Source organism: Stegostoma tigrinum, chromosome 22, assembly GCF_030684315.1.
Source record: "Stegostoma tigrinum isolate sSteTig4 chromosome 22, sSteTig4.hap1, whole genome shotgun sequence".
Classification (NCBI taxonomy): domain Eukaryota; kingdom Metazoa; phylum Chordata; class Chondrichthyes; order Orectolobiformes; family Stegostomatidae; genus Stegostoma; species Stegostoma tigrinum.
Window position 1 is genome coordinate 55,160,774 of NC_081375.1, and position 18,751 is coordinate 55,179,524.

Sequence of the window (18,751 nt, forward strand, 5' to 3'; positions counted from 1 at the left end):
GATCAAATATTCAGTAATTACATAGAACGTAATGTAGCTTGTTTTCAAAGTCTCCAGTTGCCATGGCTCTGTTAATATTCAACTCCTTGTTCTGATTATTTGTAGTTCCCTATGGAGTACTGTCAATTCTAGTCACTACCTACAGGTTTTATGTTGCTTCCTGTATATTATGAATCCAGCTGATGTGACTACTGAGCAGATCAAATCCGAGACTGAAATCTTGTTTGATTTTGTTCATTTAAGTTAGAATAAACCAAGTTAATTTACATCTCTCTCAATTTTAGATGTTTCAAAACATAGTAACAATGCAATATTCAATTTCTCCTAAAAGCATTCTTTTAGAAGACTCAAAACCAGATGAAACTCCCTTCTGTATTGTATCTATAGGTTTCAGTTAGGAGTCTGATAGCCTCTTCCTTAAGTATTTGCACGGCTGAGCTTTCCTCAGCTTCACATAACCCCTTCAAGGTTCTAACCAAACGCTTTTGGTCTGGAACATTCAAATTAAAATTTTACACCAAGATAATCTATTTCCTAACTTTTCTGAACTAACTTTCTCTCTGAGAGAAACTGTTTCATATATGTGACTTCAAATGCATTTCTGCAGACTGAACCCAAAAGCTTTTTAGATTAGATTAGATTCCCTACAGTGCGGAAACAGGCCCTTCGGCCCAACAAGTTTACACCGCCCCTTGATATACCCCACCCAGACCCATCCCCCTATAACCTACACACCCCTGAATACTACGGGCAATTTAGCATAGCCAATCCACCTAGCCTGCAAGTTTTTGGACTGTGGGAGGAAACCAGTACACCCGGAGGAAACCTGCGCAGACACGTGGAGAATGTGCAAACTCCGTACAGACAGTTTTTAAGCTATGGATGTTTCCCCAGGCAAAAGAAAATCAATCCGTAATGGAAGGCAAGCTAATGCCTTTTAGTATTTACTCTTTACACTTGTAAAACTCTCCTAATGTAACAAATTCCTATTACACTCAAAGAAGTAATTCTTTCATACTGGTTTAAAATAAATAAGGACTTGAGAAAGCCTGACAAGTTAATAATTCAACATTTTCATAAACGCCCACCAAAGCCCACATACCACCTGTTCAAAATCCAAACTCTAAAATAAATTAGATTAAAATAATAACAATATATAACTTGTTTCAGTTTGTTGGATATATAATGCAGTAATCCTAGTGCACCAATTGAGAAGATTGTTAGTTAAGCTGACTTCACTCTGAAAAGTTGTCCTTCAAATTACCACCAACCTACTACCCTCCGATGGCTTGGAGTCCCATAGAGACAGACAGATTTTTTTTTGTAGATGTAAGTTTGAGTTTTCTATATCTGTTCTTATGTTTATATACTCACTCCCTTATTCCCTGACTTACTTGACCTTTCAGAGACAGAAGCACATGAGTAAAAGTGACAACCGTTATTTCGTGTGGGTCAGTATAGAAAAAAATGTGCAAAAAAAATTGTGCAAGAAAATGAGAAAGATGTGCATCTGTCTGGCAATTCTTGTAACCTCAAGATATTCTAAGCAGTATATGGCCAAATGAAGAACAGTTTATTTTGCATTTTAGTGATGGAAGAAATGTGTCCATCAATTTGTATGCTGCAAGAACCTTTCAACAGTAATGTGCTAATGATCAGATAGTCTGTGGTGTTGATTGAGGGATAGCTGTTGGGTAGGATACTTCCAAAAACAGTCCTCTAGAATAAGTGGAGTCGAGGCTGAGATGTGATCAGCCATGATTTTATTGAATGACAGAGCAGGCTCGAGGAGCTGAATTGCTGCCTACTGCTGCTAGTTCTTGTGATCTTGTAACACGATAGGATCTGTCTCGGAATCCATCTCAGAGGGCACGTGTAACTCCGGTTTAACATACATATTTAAGTCAGTGTCACCAACAGTGTTGCCTCGCACTGCAGAGTTTGTGGGGTCAAATCTCCGAATGAGATTGATCTCCATCATTTCCCTCATCTCCTTCCTTTGTTCACCCTTGCTATTCCTTTGTCAGATGTTGGGGATTATTTTAAACATGTGATATTAGTTTGACGTTGCAGTCACCGACCCTTTTGCCACGTATATGTTGTGATCTGGTGAGAGACTGATACATTTTTTTCAAAAAGTAGGCAATGTATGGATTCCAAGCCCTTGTAAGCATGTATTTAAGTAATTGGTCCTAGCTGTTCTGGTCAAAGGTAACCTCCCACCTCCAAGGTTGTTGATAGTGAAAGTATCAGCAATAGTAATACCATTGAATGTCAGAAAAGATAAAAATGTAGAAAATAGAAGCCGGAAGTAGGTCTTCATGCCTGTTCCACTTCAATGTGAACAAAGCTGATCATTCAGTCAATAGCCTATTCATGCTTTTTCCCCATTCCCTTTGATCACTTTAACCCTAAGAATTTTATCCAATTCCTCCTTGAAATCACTTAATATTTTGGCCTCAATCTCTTTCTGTTACAGAGAATTCTCTACAGACTCACTACTCAGGCTGAAATTTCCCCTCATCTCAGGCGTCAATAGCCTACTTCATATCCTTAGACTATAACTCTGGTTCTGGAATCTTAGTCATCAGGACCATCCTGCATTTCTCATCCTATCAGAATTCTATAGGTTTCTGAGACATCCCCTTTAATTTTTAAAACCAAAGGGAATATAATCCTAACCAATCCAGCTTCTCTTCATACTTCAGCCATACCAGGCATCAGCGTGGTAAGCTGTTGCTGCACTCTGTACCTTAGGAGACCAATGCATGCAGTATGCTGGGTGTGGTTTTAGCAAGGCCTTGTACAATTGCAGCAAAACATCTCTGCTCCTTTATTTGAATCCATTCACTACGAAGGCCCATATCCCATTTGCCTCCTTGACCCACATCTATATACTTGATTTCAGTGAATAGTTTTCAGGGATACACAAATCTTGTCCATCCTTTTTCCCAATCTGTCGCCATTCAGGTAATCTACCTTCCTGTTTCGCGAGCAAAGTGAATAACCTCGAACACATTTCTCAGCTCTCATTCCCACCCAGCTTGACTCATCTGAAAACTTGGAGATATGACATTTAGTTCCACCATCTAAAATATGAATATCTATTGTGTATACTCAGGGTCCAAGCACTGATTCCTACATGTCACTGTCCACCACTTGGAAAAAGATCTGTTCATTCCTGCTTTGTTTCTTGACTGCCAGCCAGTTCTGTATTCATGTGAATATCTTCACTTTAATTTTACATGTAATCCCTTATGTGGGAGCTCATCAAAAGCGTGTTGAAAATCAAAGTAAACCACCTCCACTGGCTCCCCCATATCAACTTTACTGGTTACATTCTGTAGATTTGTTAAGAGTCTCTTATTGAAAATGATCATTGCCTAGCATTTGTGTGGAGTGGTTTATTTGCCATTTATCAGCATGACGTAGGATTTTGCCCATGTTCTTTTCTGCGTATGGATACTCACTCTTTCAGCATCTGCGAAGTCATGAATGGTGTTGAACATTTTGCAAGCATCAGCAAACATGACTACTTCTGCGTTATAATAGGAAGGACATCGGTGAAGTAACTGAAAATAGGTGGATAATAAAATGTGAGGCTGGATGAACACAGCAGGCCCAGCAGCATCACAGGAGCACAAAAGCTGACGTTTCGGGCCTAGACCTTTCTTCAGAGAGGGGGTTGGGGTGAGGGTTCTGGAATAAATAGGGAGAGAGGGGGAGGCGGACCGAAGATGGAGAGAAAAGAAGATAGGTGGAGAGGAGAGTATAGGTGGGGAGGTAGGGAGGGGATAGGTCAGTCCAGGGAAGACTGACAGGTCAAGGAGGTGGGATGAGGTTGGTAGGTAGGAGATGGAGGTGCGGCTTGGTGTGGGAGGAAGGGATGGGTGAGAGGAAGAACAGGTTAGGGAGGCAGAGACAGGTTGGACTGGTTTTGGGATGCAGTGGGTAGAGGGGAAGAGCTGGGCTGGTTGTGTGGTGCAGTGGGGGGAGGGGACAAACTGGGCTGGTTTTGGGATGCGGTGGGGGAAGGGGAGATTTTGAAGCTTGTGAAGTCCACATTGATATCATTGGGCTGCAGGGTTCCCAAGCGGAATATGAGTTGCTGTTCCTGCAACCTTCGGGTGGCATCATTGTGGCAGTGCAGGAGGCCCATAATGGACATGTCATCTAAAGAATGGGAGGGGAGTGGGAATGGTTCGCGACTGGGAGGTGCAGTTGTTTATTGCAAACCGAGCGGAGGTGTTCTGCAAAGCGGTCCCCAAGCCTTGGTTTCCCCAATGTAGAGGAAGCCACACTGGGTACAAACCTCCGCTCGGTTCACAATAAACAACTGCACCTCCCAGTCGCGAACCATTTCCACTCCCCCTCCCATTCCACAGACGACATGTCCATCATGGGCCTCCTGCAGTGCCACAGTGATGCCACCCGAAGGTTGCAGGAACAGCAACTCATATTCCGCTTGGGAACCCTGCAGCCCACTGATATCAATGTGGACTTCACCAGCTTCAAAATCTCCCCTTCCCCGACCACATCCCAAAACCAGCCCAGTTCGTCCCCTCCCCCCACTGCATCAGCCCAGCTCTTCACATCCACCCACTGCATCCCAAAACCAGCCCAGCCTGTCTCTGCCTCCCTAACCTGTTCTTCCTCTCACCTGTTCTTCCTCTCGCCCATCCCTTCCTCCCACCCCAAGCCGCTAGATGTCAGTTCATTGTCCATGTTTGAGCCAAGGCTGTATTGAGGTCAGAAGCCAGGTGGCCGTGACGGAGCCAGAACTGAGTGCCACTGAGCTGGTTACTGATTTGCAAGTGCAGTTTGATAACACTGTCAACAATTCCTTCCGTCATTTGACTGATCTTTGGGGCTAGTCTGATGGAGTGAAAATTGACTGGTTTGGATTTGTCTGCTTTTTGTGTGCAAGGTGCATCTGGGCAATTTTCCATCTTGTCAGGTGAATGTCAGTGTTGTAGCTGTACTAGAACAGCTTGGCTGATGGTACAACAGGTCTAGCATACAAGTCTTCAGTGCTGTTCCTGGAACGTTATCAGGGCCTATAGACTTTGCAGTATCCAGAGCCTCTGGCCATTTCTTGATATCGCGTGGAGTGAATTGCATTAGTTGTACAATGGTACCTGTGATGTAGGGTACAAATAGTTTTTAGATTGTGTCTTTTGCAAAACTTGTTTCTCTTCTCAGTATTAAATTGTGCAACGTCAGGCTGCACAGTTGGTGGGGACAAGTTTCACTGTGCATCTGGGGTGCAGTACTGATGGGAAGCTGCACTGTTGCACTCGTGTGCAGTACGGATGGGGTCAGTTGTGATGTGCTGTAACATTGGGGCATGGCATTGGTGGGCAGCATTCCTTCTAATTTACTTCTGCATGGAACTCCAAGGTCCGTGGGTGGCAGTAACTTCTAGAACTGGAAGTCAGTGCTGTGATCCACATTAGCACATCAATCATGATTCATGGAATGTCAGAATCTAGAGGGTATATTGCTGATGGATGCAGGTCTGTCTTGGTATAACACTGGGTACAATATTGCCAGGTTTGCCATGGGTCTCCTAAACTGTGTTGCTACTCCGATAGATGTGAATCATTCTTCTAAATGAACACTGTTTATCCTTCAAACTGGTTTCAGGTTTTTGTCACTATGTCTGCTATACTGTAGTGTACTGTACTGATGAAGAGGGAATATCAAACCCTGATCGAGAGTAAATAGCACTGCAGCATCACAACAGTGCAATGCAGGTTCTGGAAGTCTAAACTATAATGAATAGCACTGGTAATACTCAACAGGTTGGACATAATTGTGAAGAGAGAGCAGGTAACATTTCAGGCCACTGATCTCTTCCAAGTACTCATAAAATATTGCAGGATGGTTGGCACCACAGCAGATAAATTGACCTGTTTTACATAAGACCTTTATCAAAGTAGTCAGTCTGATATATCAATCATGATCACCTTGGATATGAGCAGCAGTGAAAAAGGAGTCAGACTTGCTGATTTATTCAAGACTTCAAGAATTCGAGAAGTTAATTTTCAAAATGGCTTGTGTGTGGGAGATGATTCTTGCTGATCTCAGTCACAATAGGCTACATGTTGTAAGAATAGGGAAGATCATTTTGCAGCCACTGATGAAGCAGAAACATGGATGCAAGCATCTGTTAGTCTCTTATTAAAGCCACAACTGGATGCCAACCTTAATATCAATGGGCTAAAATCCTACAGCCTATATGGATTTGAAGGTTCATTGTGTACCATTAAGGTTGATGTGTTTGGTCAAAATGTTGACATATGGAAACAGTGTGGGAGAAGTGAGGTTTTGCACTTTGGCTGGAGAAATAGAAGAGCTCAATATTATTTAAATAGGGAAAAGCATTAGGCAGCTGCAGCATCCGGGTTTCAGGGACCTAGTGCATGAATCTTAAAGCGTACACTCCGAATTCATTGGATAATAGGCAAGGCAAATGGAATGTTGGCCCTAATATGAAGGGGAATAGGGTATAAAAATGCTAAAATCATGTAAGGTACTAAGATAGAACACAGCTGGAATGCTGTGAATAGCTATGGTTTCCTTATTTAAAAAATGCTGGAAATAACAGGACAGTACAAAAACTTTTATTAATTAGGAATTAGTTAAGAAAGAAACTTCCATGTCTGAGCTGAGTTTTGCCTTCAAGCAAGGCCTCTTCAAAAGCTTATCCAAGACCCCCTTGACTGCCTCTTTTGATCCTTTCATTTTCACTTTTTACTGAAACCTTATTTCAAATAAAATGAAGCAAGTTTTGCATGCTATAATATATCTGCTTTTTGCCATTGTAACTTGTCTGTGTTATCTCTGTAGGTTTTAAATGAGGAATGTGACCAGAACTGGTACAAGGCTGAGCTGAACGGAAAAGATGGCTTCATCCCCAAGAACTATATCGAAATGAAACCACACCCGTAAGTGAAATTGTTTCCCCAGTATTGCCCGACACTAACGACAGGGGTAGCATTGGGTTTTTGTGATCTTGGGATGGCATTCGCTGGCACAGTATGAATTTTGTAAAGTGCCTACCATACAATGTTCCAGATTGGAGATGGCTTTACTTAATTTCTGTAGGGCAATGTTCCAAGCTGTTTTCTTAAATGTTGTTTCTATATTTCATTGGAGAGGTGCTGGGGAAGTACTTAGAGCGGCAGTTGTACAATTGAGTGACCTCATTTCTGGTTGTGACTTCAGATTATACTTGGTAAAGATGACCGATTCCCTTCCCTAGGAAGCAAGATGTCTTTATAACAGTTGACAACAGTTAGATGACTGCTACCAGACTATCTTTTAATTGTCTTTAGATTATTTGCTATCTTTTAATTCCACATGTCCTTGAATTGTAACTTCTTCATTTGTCATTCCTCAGGATTCTTCCTGTCCCCAGAATATGAGCCTGGGGCTCTGAATTAGCAATCCAGTGATTTTTGACCTGTATTTCTGCCTCCCCTATTCTCTTCCTCCACCCTCTCCTCCAATTCCTCTATCCGCCCCCTTCAAAAGTCCTGTCTTCGGGACAAATTTTACTAGCTCAGAGTCATAAAACTGTGCAATATGGAAACGGACCCTTTGGTCCAACACATCCATGCTGATCAGATATCCTGAATTAATCTAATCCCATTGGCTAGCATTTGGCAGCACAGTCCACATTCTAATACATCCCTGCAAAAGAGGATTTCCTTGCGTGACCTCTGGTTCTTTAACAAACCACTTTAAATATATGCCGTCCAGTTACTGAACCCACTCCCACTGGAAGCAGTCAGTGATGAGCATGGACTTTGATGAGAGTAATATCAGCTGAGATCAGAAACAGATCCTGTGGGAAAAGTTGGCATAAATCTGTTTTCGCTGACGGGAACAAGAGGAGTTGCCATTTGGCTCGGTAAGAATGCACCATTAAGTTACTGTAGTGATTCCTTTGTGATGTTGATTCGTTATCTATTCTCCAGATTACAGCGAACCCTTGCTTCCCTAGTGAGCATTAATCTCCCATTTCAGCAGCTCAATTGGTAGGTCATCTGCAGCTCTGTGTTTAAGAGACAAACCTTGGCAAGGATATTACTCTCCTGGATTTGCTTTTAACCTGGCATAGTACTAATTCTGAGATGCTTCCCCCACATCACTCTCTCTTCCTCTTTCTCTTTCCCTGTCCCTGACCCACCCCCAATCTTTCTATTAGCCAAGTAATGCTGTGTCCAGATATATTTGATTAATAAATCAACGGATAATTGAACTCCTCATACACTTTTTTTGCATGGTGTACGTGTGTGACTTTAATCTTTTTGTGTTTGGTAAAATGGTAGGAAAGAAAGCAACATGTCTGTGATTGTTGAGATTTGTTTACACCACTGGTGATGGAATTGTAGATAGTTCAATAAATGCACAGATAGTAGGAACTACTGATGCTGGAGAATCTGAGACAACAAGATATAGAGTTGGATGAACACTGCAGACCAAGCAGCATCAGAGTAGCAGGAAAGCTGACGTTTTGAGTCTGAACCCTTCTTCAGAAATCCGAAGATGCTGATGCTCCTTGTCTTGTTGTGTTCATCCAGCTCCACACCTTGTTATCTCAATAAATACACAGATGTGAAATGTCTGCCTACTTCGGGTGATTACTGGATTGTACTTTCTGCTAAAATTAGTGCATGTGATGTCATTGTAGCCTTCTACGTCTACTGGATAACTCTATTCTACCCCACCCCTACCCAAAATTAGCAATGTTAATATCCAGAGTGTCCAAGTGTAGAACTCCAGAGAGCATACACTAGTTGGAGTGGATGAATATGTGGCAGATGGCGTTCATTGTATAGAAGTACGAGGGAATACATTTTGGTAAGAAAAGCGTCAAAAGACAGTGCAGAATGGGGGTTACAATTCTAAAGAGGATACAGGAGCAGAGGGACCTAGGTGTATATATACAAAGATCACTGAAGGTGACAGGAAAGGTGGAGAGAGCAGTAAGTAAATCATACAGTATCCTCAGTTTTATTAATAAAGGCACTGAGTACAAGAGCAAAGAGATGATTTTGAAGTTGCATAAGATACTTATTGGACTTCAGCCGGAGTACTATGTACAGTTGTGGGGGCACATTATAGGGATTTTGTGAACGCAGGAGGTTGGCACTAGGTAATGCTAATTTGAAAAGCTGGTGCAGGCATGAGAGCCTGAGTGACCTACTGTGCTCAAGACTTCTGGGATTCTGTGTGTAGCCCACGTGGTGTTATAACAAACCCCATTTGTATTGTTTTACCAACCTGTATAAAGTGTATGTATTTTAAATGATTGTTTCCTCCTCTTTACAGTCCACTGCCCTCTACAAGGTTCAGTATATCCTTCTCTAATTCCAAATCCAGATCTTTAGCAGCAGACAAACAGCACGTATCTTCAGGCACTGAAACTTCAATCTGTCATGCCAAATGTCCAGATTCCTAATTCTTTTAGTTTTTATTTGTGCCTGTGAAGGTAATGAAATGAAATATACACCACTTGACAAATTTCTCATCTGGAGTAGACTTTTCTAAACTACCACAACAATGTGTTTCAGCCCAACTACAAGATTATAATTCTGCCCCCTACTGAACTGGATATTTTAATTTCCTCCTCCAGGCACCTACACTGACCCCTTTGCTTGCACTAGTCCATCAGTCAGAAGTTGGGGCCATTCTAATTCTGGGAATCACTTGCTCTCGGAGTTGTCAGGACGGCTGTCTACAGCTTCAATATTGAGGAAGGTCTGGCTTAGGTTGCTCAGTGAGGAAATGGGAGCTTGGAGCTTTATCATCTGCATCTGTTCTGTATTTAGTAAATATGGTTGCAGTTCCGTAGCAGCAGGCCAGTCAGATCACAGAGCTCCATTGTAACTCATTCATTCATGCATTGAAATTCACTGTGCCTCAGATCATTTGAGCAAGTAAAATGTTAGGATCATATTAGTAGGATCTTTTCAAACCTAAATTGGACAATATCAAGCTTGATTGAGAGGTGCTATGGCCTTAACTTACTTTTTTCATGGAGATTGGCATTAAATGACTCGCCTACCCTGGAGAGAGCAGAGCACAGAGTTTATTCAGTGCGAAATGGGGCAATATCTACACAGGATAGTGTTGTGCTATGTGCATTGATATTTGCACAGGGAAGGCCTGTTTACTCTTTGTGCACTCATGTTTTCCCAGTGAGTTTGGTGTAATCCTGTGGTTGTGTTTATAAGAACCCCGTTGCACCATGTTGTTGGCCACATGGTACTTGTGGTGCTATATGCATTTCACGTTTTCAGAAAAATGTTCAAGGTTTTCTTTGTGTCTTGCATACACATAGTTTAACATCTGTAGAAAATCTGCAGCTATTGCTTTTCACAATATTTCAGTTGCAATCAGTTGAACAGGTCAGTGAAGCCCCATCATCAGTTAAGATAAACAGACCTTCAGAATTATATTACATTATCTTTCCTATATATGTATATATAAATATAAGGTAGCGGCACCATCTATCAAGGACAGTAACACTGCGTAGTGTAGCTGATGCCATGCACTGATTGGAAGGCAATGGGCTAGGGTAGACTTCATCAAGATAGTCTCCATTAATACCTTGATTAGAGTCAATGGAAATCCTAGGCTTACAGCCCACTGTGTCTGCTATGAAATGCTACACTCAGGGAAAATTACCCTGTAAGACCTTCACTGGAAAGGAGCATCATTCATCGAATCGTAGAATCATACAGTACAGAAGAAGCCCTTTGGCTGATTGAGTATATACTGCCAAAAATGCACTACTGCCTTCTGTGCAGATACTAGCCTCCCAAGTAGTGCATTCCAGACTATCACCCTCTGGATGAAAAACATCATTCCTCTAGTCCTCTCGAAACCTTCCACATTTCACCTTAAAATGATGCTTCTTTGTTATTGACCCTTCAGTTCAGGGGAACAGCTGCTTTTTATCCACCTTGTCCATACCCCTCATAAGCGTATACACTCCTGTCAGGTGCTCCTTGCACCACCACCACCAACGGAAATAACCCAAGCTCATCCAGACTGTTTTTGAAGTTAAATGTTCTATCCCAAGCAACATCTTGATGAATCTCCTCTGCACCCATTTCAGTGCACTCTTGTTTTTCCAATTTTGCAGTGATCGGAACGCATGCGGTACCTCAGTCCTTTTACAGCGCCAATATAACCTCCCTGCTGTTATAATCTGTGCCTCCATTGATAAAGGCAAGTGTTCTGTATGACTCTTTAGTATCTTTTTAACCCGCCCTGCCTCCTTCCGGGATCTGTGGGCAAGCACTGTTCCTCTGAGATTCCTAATATTCTCCTGTTCGTTGAGCACTGGCTTGTCTTGTTAACCTCCTTTAAGTTGAAATTCTGTTTCACATCCAGATACTGTAAGTATAGTTTATACAGTTGTGGTGCCATGTGACAAATTGGCTTCACAGTCCTAACTTTTCTTGAAAAGTTTAAATCCAGTGCGTCCAGGTCAGTGCAGCAGGTAATGATTCTCTGATGGCAACTCATGGAATTTAAATAGTTTACATCTCCTCAAATTCTCAATGTGCCATGGTGGGATTTAAGCTCAAGTTCTTCAGATTATTAAACCAGCACTGCAGTTACTAGTCTGAGCAGTTCTCTGGTGAATGCAGATTAAAAGCACATAGGTATATTAAAATTACTCAGTGACCCCAATTTAGTATTCATCCTAACGTTTAGACAGAATTAGTTGATTTCTAGTTTTTCTGGCTAGTCTATCCAAATTTCAAGGTAGTAGCTCACATTATTTCGTGCAAGAATTTATTTCCTTTTTCAATAACACCCCGTTCCACAGGAGTGAGTTTGCTACAATATTGTTTCAGATTGGAGTGACCTAAGTGTATCATCCTGTAGCATTGATAGTCATCACTATGGATTGGTTTTGTATTCTTGCCTAACGTCTGTGCATGCATATTTCTAGTAGGGTTTGCTCAAGCAACTAGGAGCAAACCAAGACAATCTTTCCATCATTATAAATCCCCTTGCACTACTAGTGAACTTGACCTTAAGGGCAATCTTGATCTTTAACGCTCACTGAATAAGGGGTTGAATTCTTCATCCATAAGGGTATGAGCAGTCTGTTATTCAAAACTACAGGTTTGTTAACTTGAGAGATTCCTAGGGTTCCAACCATCCAGCCCCAGTGATTAGAGAAAAATTGGTTTGCTGAGTAACCAGTAAAATGGAAACAAGCTGAAATAAACATTTTGAGTAAGAGTTAACTAGTTCAAGTTCCTATGGCTGATTCTTTTTAAGAATCCCTTAATGTTTTGAAAGTCACCGAATACCATAAATGATCATTTTTTGAGTTTTTCCCCCATTAAGTTCACTGTTGGCTCATTGAATCCCCATCTGTGTAATTTAAAGATAGAGCCACGTTCACTGGACTGTATCTTAGTCTAGTCTTCTATTATGAACAGCCTAAGGGTAGTCATACTAAATAGCATGTTCCCGCTGTTCTCAACAAGTTCATGTTCACAAAATTTGGGGCATAATTTTTAAAGTTAAATATAATCCATGATTGAACAGTGCTCGCTGAGCAATCGTGACTGTGTTAAGAATTACACTAACGGCCAATGTGTGATTATCAGTTCTGTTCACATTGTGACTCACTGCAAATTAGATATATTTATACTCTTGGTCTGCCGTTTGCAAGAAAAAGGAACAAGCCTAGGTATGAAATCTTTTTGAATTATCAAAAGAATTAGCATGGTGCATTCTCCATTGTAATGCCTCAATCAATCAGTCAGCACTGTTTCTCATGCCAAATAACTGTTTCTCCTTTTGCAATTTGACATTTTTATGTATCTCCTAATGAGTGCAAGTTGAAAAGCTTTAACTCTACACTGTTCCATATCCCGAAGATCTCTCTTCCCCCCCCCCCCATTTATCAGTAAGCTTTTCAGCAATGCACATGTTTTGTACTACAAAGCAACAAATTTCAACAATTTGTCCTGAAGCCTTAATCTTTTGACTCTAGATTGGACAATTCCAATATTCTGTTGATCAGTCTGCCACATCGCCAGCACACATTACACGGGTGGCATGGTGGCTCAGTAGTTAGCATTGCTGCCTCACAGCACCATGGACCTGGGTTTGATTCCAGCCTCAGGTGACAGTCAGTGTAGAGTTTGCACGTTCTCCCTGTGTCTGTGCTGGTTTCCTCCCACAATCCAGAGATGTGCTGGTTAGGTAAATTGGCCATGCTAAACTGCCTGTAGTGTCCAGGAATGTGTGGGCTAGGTGGGTTAACCATGGGAAATGCAGGGTTACAAGTATAGGGTAAGGGGAGGATCTGTGTGGGGTGCTCTTCTGAGGTTCAGTGTAGACTTGTTGGGCTGAATAGTCTACTTCCATGCTGTGGTGGTTCTGCGTTCTGTGATTATAAGATAAAATAAACTCATGCAAAACTCTGCTCCCAAATCCTGTCTTGTGCCAATTCCCCCGACCCATCCCTTGTGCTCACTGATCTGTATTAGTCCAGTCTGACAGTGCAGTTTTTAAAAAGTTCATTCTCATATTCACGACTCATGGCTTAGTTCCTTTTTAACCTGTGGCTGCTTCTCTCACATAAAATCTTGGAATCATTATGCTGCGCTGATTCTGACCACGTTTGTATATTGCCAATTTTCATTTGCCACCATGTCTCCAAACAGCTTAAGCCACAAGTTCTGGAATCCTCTTCCTAAATACGTTTAGCTCTCTATTTCTACATTTCTTCTCCTTTTAAGACACACATCAAAACTTACCCCCATTGACTAAGATTTTGGTCATCTTTGTGAGCTAGCACATCCATGGAGCCTTGGAACATGCTACTGTGCTAAAGAGACTGTAAAAATGAAAACCAAAGACCAGCTACCAGTATTTAGCTTTAATGAGAAAGTCACACTATTCACAGTGGACTCTGATCGTGTGAAGCAAGCTATAACTGAAGAGTTGCATTACTAGCAATGAGCTTTAACAAGAAAGTTAGCTTGTTAATAATGGGCTTGAACGTGAAAGTTGGTTGACTAATAATGAGTTTTAACAAGAAAGTCAGATTATTAGCAACAGGCTTTAATGGAAGATTTGGGTTACTAGCAATGGACTTTGACATAAATTACGAAGAACAAGGTTTAAGAAAGTCTGGTTGCTAGCACTGAGTTATAACTGTTTGTTTATTAGCCATGGGCTTTAATTTGAAACTTTGGTTACTCGTAATGAGCTGTAACAGGAGAGTTAGGATAAAACTTTATTTTTGATGTACAGATAATGTCACTTTTTTTTGCTCCTGATGTTGATCGCCCAGACCCAAAATTTTACAGGGTATTTGCTGCAAACCAGCCTTAGTTGTAAGGAATCAAAACTCAGTTTTCAGATAAGTTTTGATATAATTTGTTTTCTGGAGGTTGTATGATGCAAGATATACTTCTTTTTGCTATAGATATTCCTGAATAAGAGACCAACTTGTGCAAAGCTCTCTCTGTCTGCTGTTGGATTTTCTTTGATTTGGTAAAGCAGTTTTCTATTTTTAAACTTATGACTTCCTTGTACCTTCTGTTTTGACCAAAGCCACAGTCTTGAAGGCACAGTTCCAAATTGAGGGTTATGCAGTAAAATAGCATATTCCTTGGAAATTCAGAGGTGCTACATGTATTGAATAGATAGTATAGTAACGGGCCATTTGGCCCAAATAGTCAGTGCAGTGTTTATGTTCCACTTGAGCCTCCTTCCATCTTAAATCTGTCATCAGATCCTTCCATTCCCTTCTCTCTCATGTCTTCACTGTCCAACTTCTTTAAAGAAATTGAAACTCTCCTCATCCCAGTTTTAAAGGGGAGATTCCTATTTTTTAAACAGTCTCCTAGATCATAAATCAACCTTTTGATCCCAAGAATTAGATGCTTCAGATGTAATAACATAACATCTTTTTAAGTATGTAGAGTAAAACTCTGTACACCATACTGCAGATATGATCTCACCAAAACCCAGCACTTCCTACATTTGTATTCCATTCCCCTTAACTAGAGTCACCAGCATTTCATTTGTGTTCCTAATCACTTGTTGCATCTGCATACTACCATTTTGTGAATCACATACCAGGACTCCCAGGTCTCTCTGTATTACTAAGATCTGGATTCTCCTTTCATTTAAATAATCTGTTCATTTATTATTTTAGCCAAAGTGGACAAGTTTGTATTTTCCTGCATTATACACCTGCTGGCATTTTGTTTTCTCCTGACTTGAAACTGTATCATCATTCCTTCACTCCTGCTGGGTCAAAATGCTGGAATTCCCTCCCAAACTGCATTGTGTAGTAATTCAAGAAGACAACTCACCACCACTTCCTACAGGACAGTTAGGAACAGACAATAAATCTTGCTTAGTTGGCATGGCTCAAACCCCATGAAATACTTGTTTAAAAAATGGCTGAGGAGGATGTTGGGTTATTTTGATGTTATGAAAGGCACTCTTTCTTTCGACCAAGTTGGGTGTGGAAGAAGTTGAGAGGTGCTCAGTGAGCTGCCAGGTGTGGTGAAGAGAAGATCCATTAACATAGAACAGTACAGCACAGTACAGGCCTTTCGGCCCACTATACTGTGCCGAACTTCACCCCTAAACCTAAGGTCTATCTAACCTCCACCCCTACCTTATACTGTCATCCATATGCCTATCTAATAGCCGCTTAAATGCTCCTAATGAGGCAGACTCCACTATCCTCTCTGACAATGCATTCCACGACCCTGCCACTCTGAGTGGAGAACCTACCTCTAATGTCTCCCTCCACTCACTTTGAGACTATGCCCCCTCATAATAGCAACCTTCATCCTAGGAAAAAGTCTCTGGCTGTCCACTCTATCCTCTCATCATTTTGTACACCTCTAACAAGTCACCTCTCATCCTGACCTTGCAGCATTGAACTGTGGCTCTCATGTTCTTGACTCCCTGGCCATCCTGTGTCTACTCTGTCTCTCCCAGTTAGAACTTTTGTTTTAAAAAGATATCTCTGGGATATCCTCATTCTTCTAAACTCCAATGAATAGTCATAATTGATCCAGGCTCTCTTTAAATGTCAGTCCTGCAGTGCCAGGAATCAGTGTGGGAAACTTTTCCAGCTAGAACATCTTTCCCCAGATAAGGGGATCACAATATTCCAGTTGTGGTCTCACCACAGTCCCGTACATCTCTTTCTCGAATCCTCTTGCTCTGAAGGCCAGTATACTATTTTCCTTCTTAATCATCTGCTGCATCTGCATAAATACTTTAAAGAAGTGTCTCCCCAGCAGGAAATTCACAAGTTGAAACAAATAAGAATAAAAAGGGTATGAAAAGCGAGATGTTTTAACTGGATTGGATTTGTCAATAAAAAACTTGTGCACGCTGACAAGTTTTCTTCAAGCTGTCAGGTGTTATCTTAATTTGATATAAATTTTGGGTGTGTTTGGTTAAAAAGTGCTCAAAGTTTGCTCTAGTTAATCTGTTCTATGCTTCTAAAGCTGCTTGGTCCTTTAAACCTGCTGTTATGCTGAATGCTGCATCTTCCTTCACCTATCCTAGAAATGTCCCCAAATGTCACTAGTGTTTCAATCAGGGAAATTTCCACAAAATGCCTACGGATCTGTTTTTTTTTTGGGGGTGTCAGTCAGTGAAGGATAGGCTTTCAGCAGTGTCTCCTTATTTGGTTGTTTCTGCACTTGCTGCTCTCGATGATTATGGTGCTTCGTTTTAGAGTTGCCGCTGTGCTGTGATCAAAGCTGTTGGCCACCCTTGCCCTTCCTTCAGGGCTGCACTAATTTGAGTTCCTCTTCAGCCATGATTACTTCCCATGTTTACTTGCATTCTGAGTTTATAGAAACACGCAGGCAGTCTTGTTAGTTGTATTACAGCATTTTTAGCTTCTCAAAATGCATTTGCCAATGTGCCATGCAAGAGGTTGTTGCAGGAAATTAAGATCATGGTATTAGGGATGATTTATCAGTATAGCTTAAGAAATGGTTAGCAGTCAGAAAGCAGAGTCAGAATGGATGGGCCTTTTCAGGTTGGTAAGCCTTACCTCGTGGGAGTGCCACAAGGATCAGCTATTGTTACAGTTGGTACCATTGACTTGGATGAGGTGATCTGTTGTATGTTCATTTTTATTGACTGTACGAAGATGGGAAGGTGATTTGTGAAGAGGCCGCGAAATGTCTGCAAAAAGAGTTAGATTTGTTTAATACTTTGCTACAGGACACTCTAAAGCACTCTACAGCCAATTAAGTTCTTCTGAATTGTGGGCACTGTTTTAATGTAAGAAAGCAGTTGTTAATTTACCTAGATAGTAGGAACTGCCGATACTGGAGAATCTGAGATAATACAGTGTGAGGCTGGATGAACACAGCAGGCCAAGCAGCATCGGAGGAGCAGGAAAGTTTGACATTTCAGGTTGGGACCCTTCCTCAGAAATGGTGGAAGGGAAGGGGATTCTGAAATAAATAGGGAGACAGGGAGAGGTGGATAGAAGATGGATAAAGGAGAAGACAGGGTGAGAAGAGACAGACAGGTCAAAGAGGCAGGGTTAGAGTCCGCCTCCCCGTCTCCCTATTTATTTCAGAATCCCCTTCCCCTCCCCATTTCTGAAGAAGGGTCCCGACCCGAAACGTCAAACTTTCGTGCTCCTCGATACTTTTGGCCTGCTGTGTTCATCCAGCTTCACGCTGTGTTATCTCAGATTCTTCAGCATCGGCAGTTCCTGCTAGTTCTGTAACAATTTTAACTCCACTGCGAAACCTCTTCTAAGGATGCCTACCTTAAAGAAGTTACCCTCGTCCCGCCAAAAAAAACTTCAGTTCACCCCTCTCCCACTGCAACCCTCTTGTACTTTCTTCAGCCCTGAAACTGCTCGACCACGTCCTAAAGCAAACCAGGTACTACAGCCACATTTCCTTTCTGAGTACCTGCCTACGGAACCGGGTAATCCCCAACAAATCCCCGCCTCTTTGACCTGTCTGTCTCCTGTCACCCCATCTTCTCCTTTATCCATCTTCTATCCCGCTGTCTCCCTATTTATTTCAGAATCCCCTTCCTCTCCCCCATTTCTGAAGAAGGGTCCCGACCCGAAACATCAAACTTTCCTGCTCCTCCGATGCTGCTTGGCCTGCTGTGTTTATCCTGCTTCACACCGTGTTAATTTACCTACCTCTTTTTTGTTGCTCTGTCAAACAACTGTGTAATAATAACTAATCTCGTAGAATTGTTATGGTATAGAAGGCATCCATTTGGCCCACTGCCTGTGTTGGCTCTCCTTAGGTGTGATTCACATAATTCCCTTCCCCTGCTTGCTCCCTACCAACGCATTCTTTCTCTTCAGTTAATTAAACGTTTCTTCATTTTCTAAATAGTCTATGATTCAAACAAAGGTCACCCTGTCCGGATCACAGGTGTAGCCATGGGTACCTGCCTGGGCACTGGTTACACCTGCCACTTTGTGGAGCTCATGGAATATTCCTTGTTACAGCCCTACTCCGTTCCCTTCCCATAACTCTTTCTCCAGTACATTGGTAATATTACCACTCCTCCCTTCCCTTGCTATATATCTGTTTCCATTCCTGGAGTGAGGTTGGCCTTCTGTAACTATTACAGACCTAACAGCACCCTTTGTTACCTGGACTACATATCCTAACATTCTGTTTTTGGTCAAGACCCTGTCCCATTCTTCCACTTTCTCTGAATCCAT

General features: G+C 41.7%; 1 protein-coding gene across 1 annotated transcript in view; it reads left to right on the plus strand.

Annotated features, from left to right (window-relative positions):
- Positions 1-18,751, plus strand: part of LOC125463607 (growth factor receptor-bound protein 2) — a 178,581-nt gene that overhangs the window by 116,361 nt on the left and 43,469 nt on the right. The window contains exon 2 of the mRNA XM_048555089.2: positions 6,853-6,950. Coding sequence (XP_048411046.1) covers positions 6,853-6,950 — 98 coding nt within the window. The remainder of the gene's footprint in view (positions 1-6,852; positions 6,951-18,751) is intronic.